Source organism: Syngnathus acus, chromosome 16, assembly GCF_901709675.1.
Source record: "Syngnathus acus chromosome 16, fSynAcu1.2, whole genome shotgun sequence".
NCBI lineage: Eukaryota > Metazoa > Chordata > Actinopteri > Syngnathiformes > Syngnathidae > Syngnathus > Syngnathus acus.
Genome location: NC_051101.1, coordinates 8,481,985 through 8,484,977, shown reverse-complemented (window position 1 = coordinate 8,484,977; position 2,993 = coordinate 8,481,985). Strand labels below are relative to the sequence as shown.

At 38.1% G+C, this 2,993-nt stretch overlaps 1 protein-coding gene across 1 annotated transcript; it reads left to right on the top strand.

The window, feature by feature from the left end:
- LOC119135467 (fucolectin-like) lies at positions 1–2,372 on the top strand. Its single transcript, XM_037273039.1, has 4 exons — positions 1–152; positions 406–470; positions 622–901; positions 1,981–2,372. Exons 1-4 carry the CDS (start codon positions 16–18, stop codon positions 2,153–2,155), a joined length of 657 nt encoding a protein of 218 aa, XP_037128934.1. The 5' UTR covers positions 1–15; the 3' UTR covers positions 2,156–2,372.
- Positions 2,373–2,993: the final 621 nt, after the last annotated feature.

Below are 2,993 nucleotides of genomic sequence, written 5' to 3'. Positions count from 1 at the left end.
CATTATTTGACCAGGATGTTCTCTGATAAAACATGTCAATCATGCAAGAATATCACGAGTCAAGCTCATCAAGCTCAAGTATCAAGCTCAAGAGTATATAAGTGGTCTCTAAACCGGTACCAACAGGTGACAGCTTTCAAGATAACTCTCAGGTAGGTCGATCATCCAGACTTTTGGAGTAGCTTGACATAACTTGATTCAACTGTGAGGATAACATTGCAATTTAAAAAGCCTAATCCACAGTGAATGCTTATAACAATCAATGATAATATTGATTTATTTTAAATGAAGGATTCATGAAACATAAATTAATAAGTGTGACGTTTGACTACGACTGACAGGCTAGAGAAGACATACTTATGTTGTTGAAGTATATGTAAATAACTTGTTGACCCACTTTCATAGGATGGTTATTTTAGCTGTGGTTCTCACTTTGTTGGCTATAACAGAAGAGGCAAGCAGTTTCAATGGTAAGTTTATCCCTACTTTTTAGATTATGGCAAATCTAATTGTATTTTTAGATTTTAGGCCTTAAGAATGTTGAAATGTACATTTTTCACTGTGCATTACTTCAATTAGTTACAGGAAAAAGAAATGGTGTGTGTGTGCGTGTGTGTGCAGATAACATTGCCCTGGTTGGAAAAGTTCAGCAGTCCTCTTTGTATGTGAACGGCTTTCCCCAAAGGGCCATTGATGGAAATCGTGCGAGCAATTGGCGACAGAAGTCTTGTACTCACACAAAGAAAGATATGAATCCATGGTGGAGACTGGACCTCCAGAAAACGTACAAAATAAACACTGTTATTATTACAAACAGAAGAGATTGTTGTCATAAACGGATTAATGAGGCTGAGCTCCGCATTGGAGACTCCCTTGATGACAATGGCAATGCTAATCCCAGGTAAGTGTACTACTGTCCGTTAAAGTAGCAATAACCATGTTTGCACAGAGATCTCTACTTGCGGATGATGTCAAGTTGGCCGTTGTGGAGTGTGCACTTGGAGACCGCCTTCTAGTTATAGTGCCCCCCACTACACTAAACATAGTTGGGCTGCAGTCGGGGATAGTGCTTATAAAATATATTTCAGATTATAATAATCATAATTAATTAGTTTCTAAAATTATTCAAAAGGATTGATGCATGATGTTGGCAGAATTATGAATGAAATGTGGTGAAGCCCACCACACACATACACGAGCTCAGAATCTATCTGCCTTTTCTCTGATCAAATTCACCCAAATTACGTTAGACCAGTGGTTCTTAACCTTGTTGGAGGTACCGAACCCTACCAATTTCATATGCGCATTCACCGAACCCCTCTTTAGTGAAAAAATTTTTTTTTTTTCCAAATTCAAGACATCAATGTTTAGTACTGGTGCACAAAATGAGCCGTGCATGAACATCACCTTGTTCAAACAACAAAACCAACAATGCATGAACTCAAAACAAATTACAGACCTGCAAAGCAGTGTGACTTCTGCTGTTGCCTTTGCGAGACCAAAATGTGATACACAAATTGGACTTGAGCAGTTAAATAAAAAAAAAAGAGACAGAGAGAGAGAAAATAAAAGAAAAATATCAAATATGCGTTATCACGAATTTATAAATCGGCCGTGTTCGGACCTCCTTAGTGGAGGCTCTGCCGATGAACCCCTGAGACCGACTCACCGAACCGCCTAGGGTTCGATCGAACCCAGGTTATGAACCACTGCGTTAGACTCATGTGGCAAAAATTACACCTACTTTTAGCTGGTCTCAATTCTAATTTTCTTTCTGTTAGCAAAATGTCAGATGCGCCCGGGACATGTATTAGAAACTGCCCTCAGTCTGTCATAATGTGAGGCCCAACCCTGTCTGCTAAATTCCCTAACATGGTAAACTAGAGTAGAAATGAAGACGTGTCAATTTTTATGTCGAGCAAATGTGCCCTCGTTTATGAAAATAGTGTTTTAATAGTGTTTTTCTTTTTATCCCTTTAGATGCACTGTGATCTTATCAATCTCAGCTGGCCAATCCAAAACCTTTGAGTGCAATGGAATGGAAGGCCGCTATGTAAACGTTGTGATTCCTGGAAGACAAGAATACCTGACACTATGTGAAGTGGAAGTTTATGGTGAAGAAGCCAATGAGAATCTCAGTGATACCTGCAGCTGAATCTGGAGCATTCCACAAGTCAATTATCATTCAGGGTAAAATTCTTGATAATTAATTAATCAATCCTCTTTTTCATACTTTTTACGCTTTAAGTACTATCATCTTTATGAGGACCAGGACCTAACACAGCAATAACTAAATAAAATACTGCACTCTAACTGTTATACCTTTAACTCTTAATGGTGAGATTCGACAAATAAAGCATTCTTAAAAAGAATTGTGTTTGGACATCAAGTGAAATGTACATGTGCAATCAAAACAATGGAGAACGTTTTCATACAACTGTATATATTCTTTTTTTTTTGGTGGAACCTATTGAATAATGGTCTGCCTGGGACCAAATAAAGTTGGAGAATCGGAAATCAGAGATATTGTATTTGGTTAAAACATCAGCATATCGCGACATTTCTGGCGGTCACTTAATAGAAGGACATGCACAACACACTTAGTGAGCCATCAGTGCAAGGTCAAGCCTGACAGCAGGCAGATGAAGATCCACTTAGGGGACCTGCCTCTTGTCTACATTCCTGGTCTCCATATGAGAGCTCTTTATTCAAAGGACATTTCTATTGGGAATAAACAAGGAAGTTATGGCTGTACTTAATGTCAGGTGAAAAATAAATATTGCATTGAACCTTGATGCAGCGTACTACAGCAGAATAGGATAATGTAAGAGTAAGATTAGTCATGATTTACCACAAACTAACTATTATCTGTTTTCACCAGAGTTTAAAATATATATTTTTGCTAACGTTTCTTATCATTTCTAATCTTCTCTGATTCTGGTTTTATGATGGTGGCTGGGCTTGTTAAGATACACCTGCTCTACAGCAAGCAT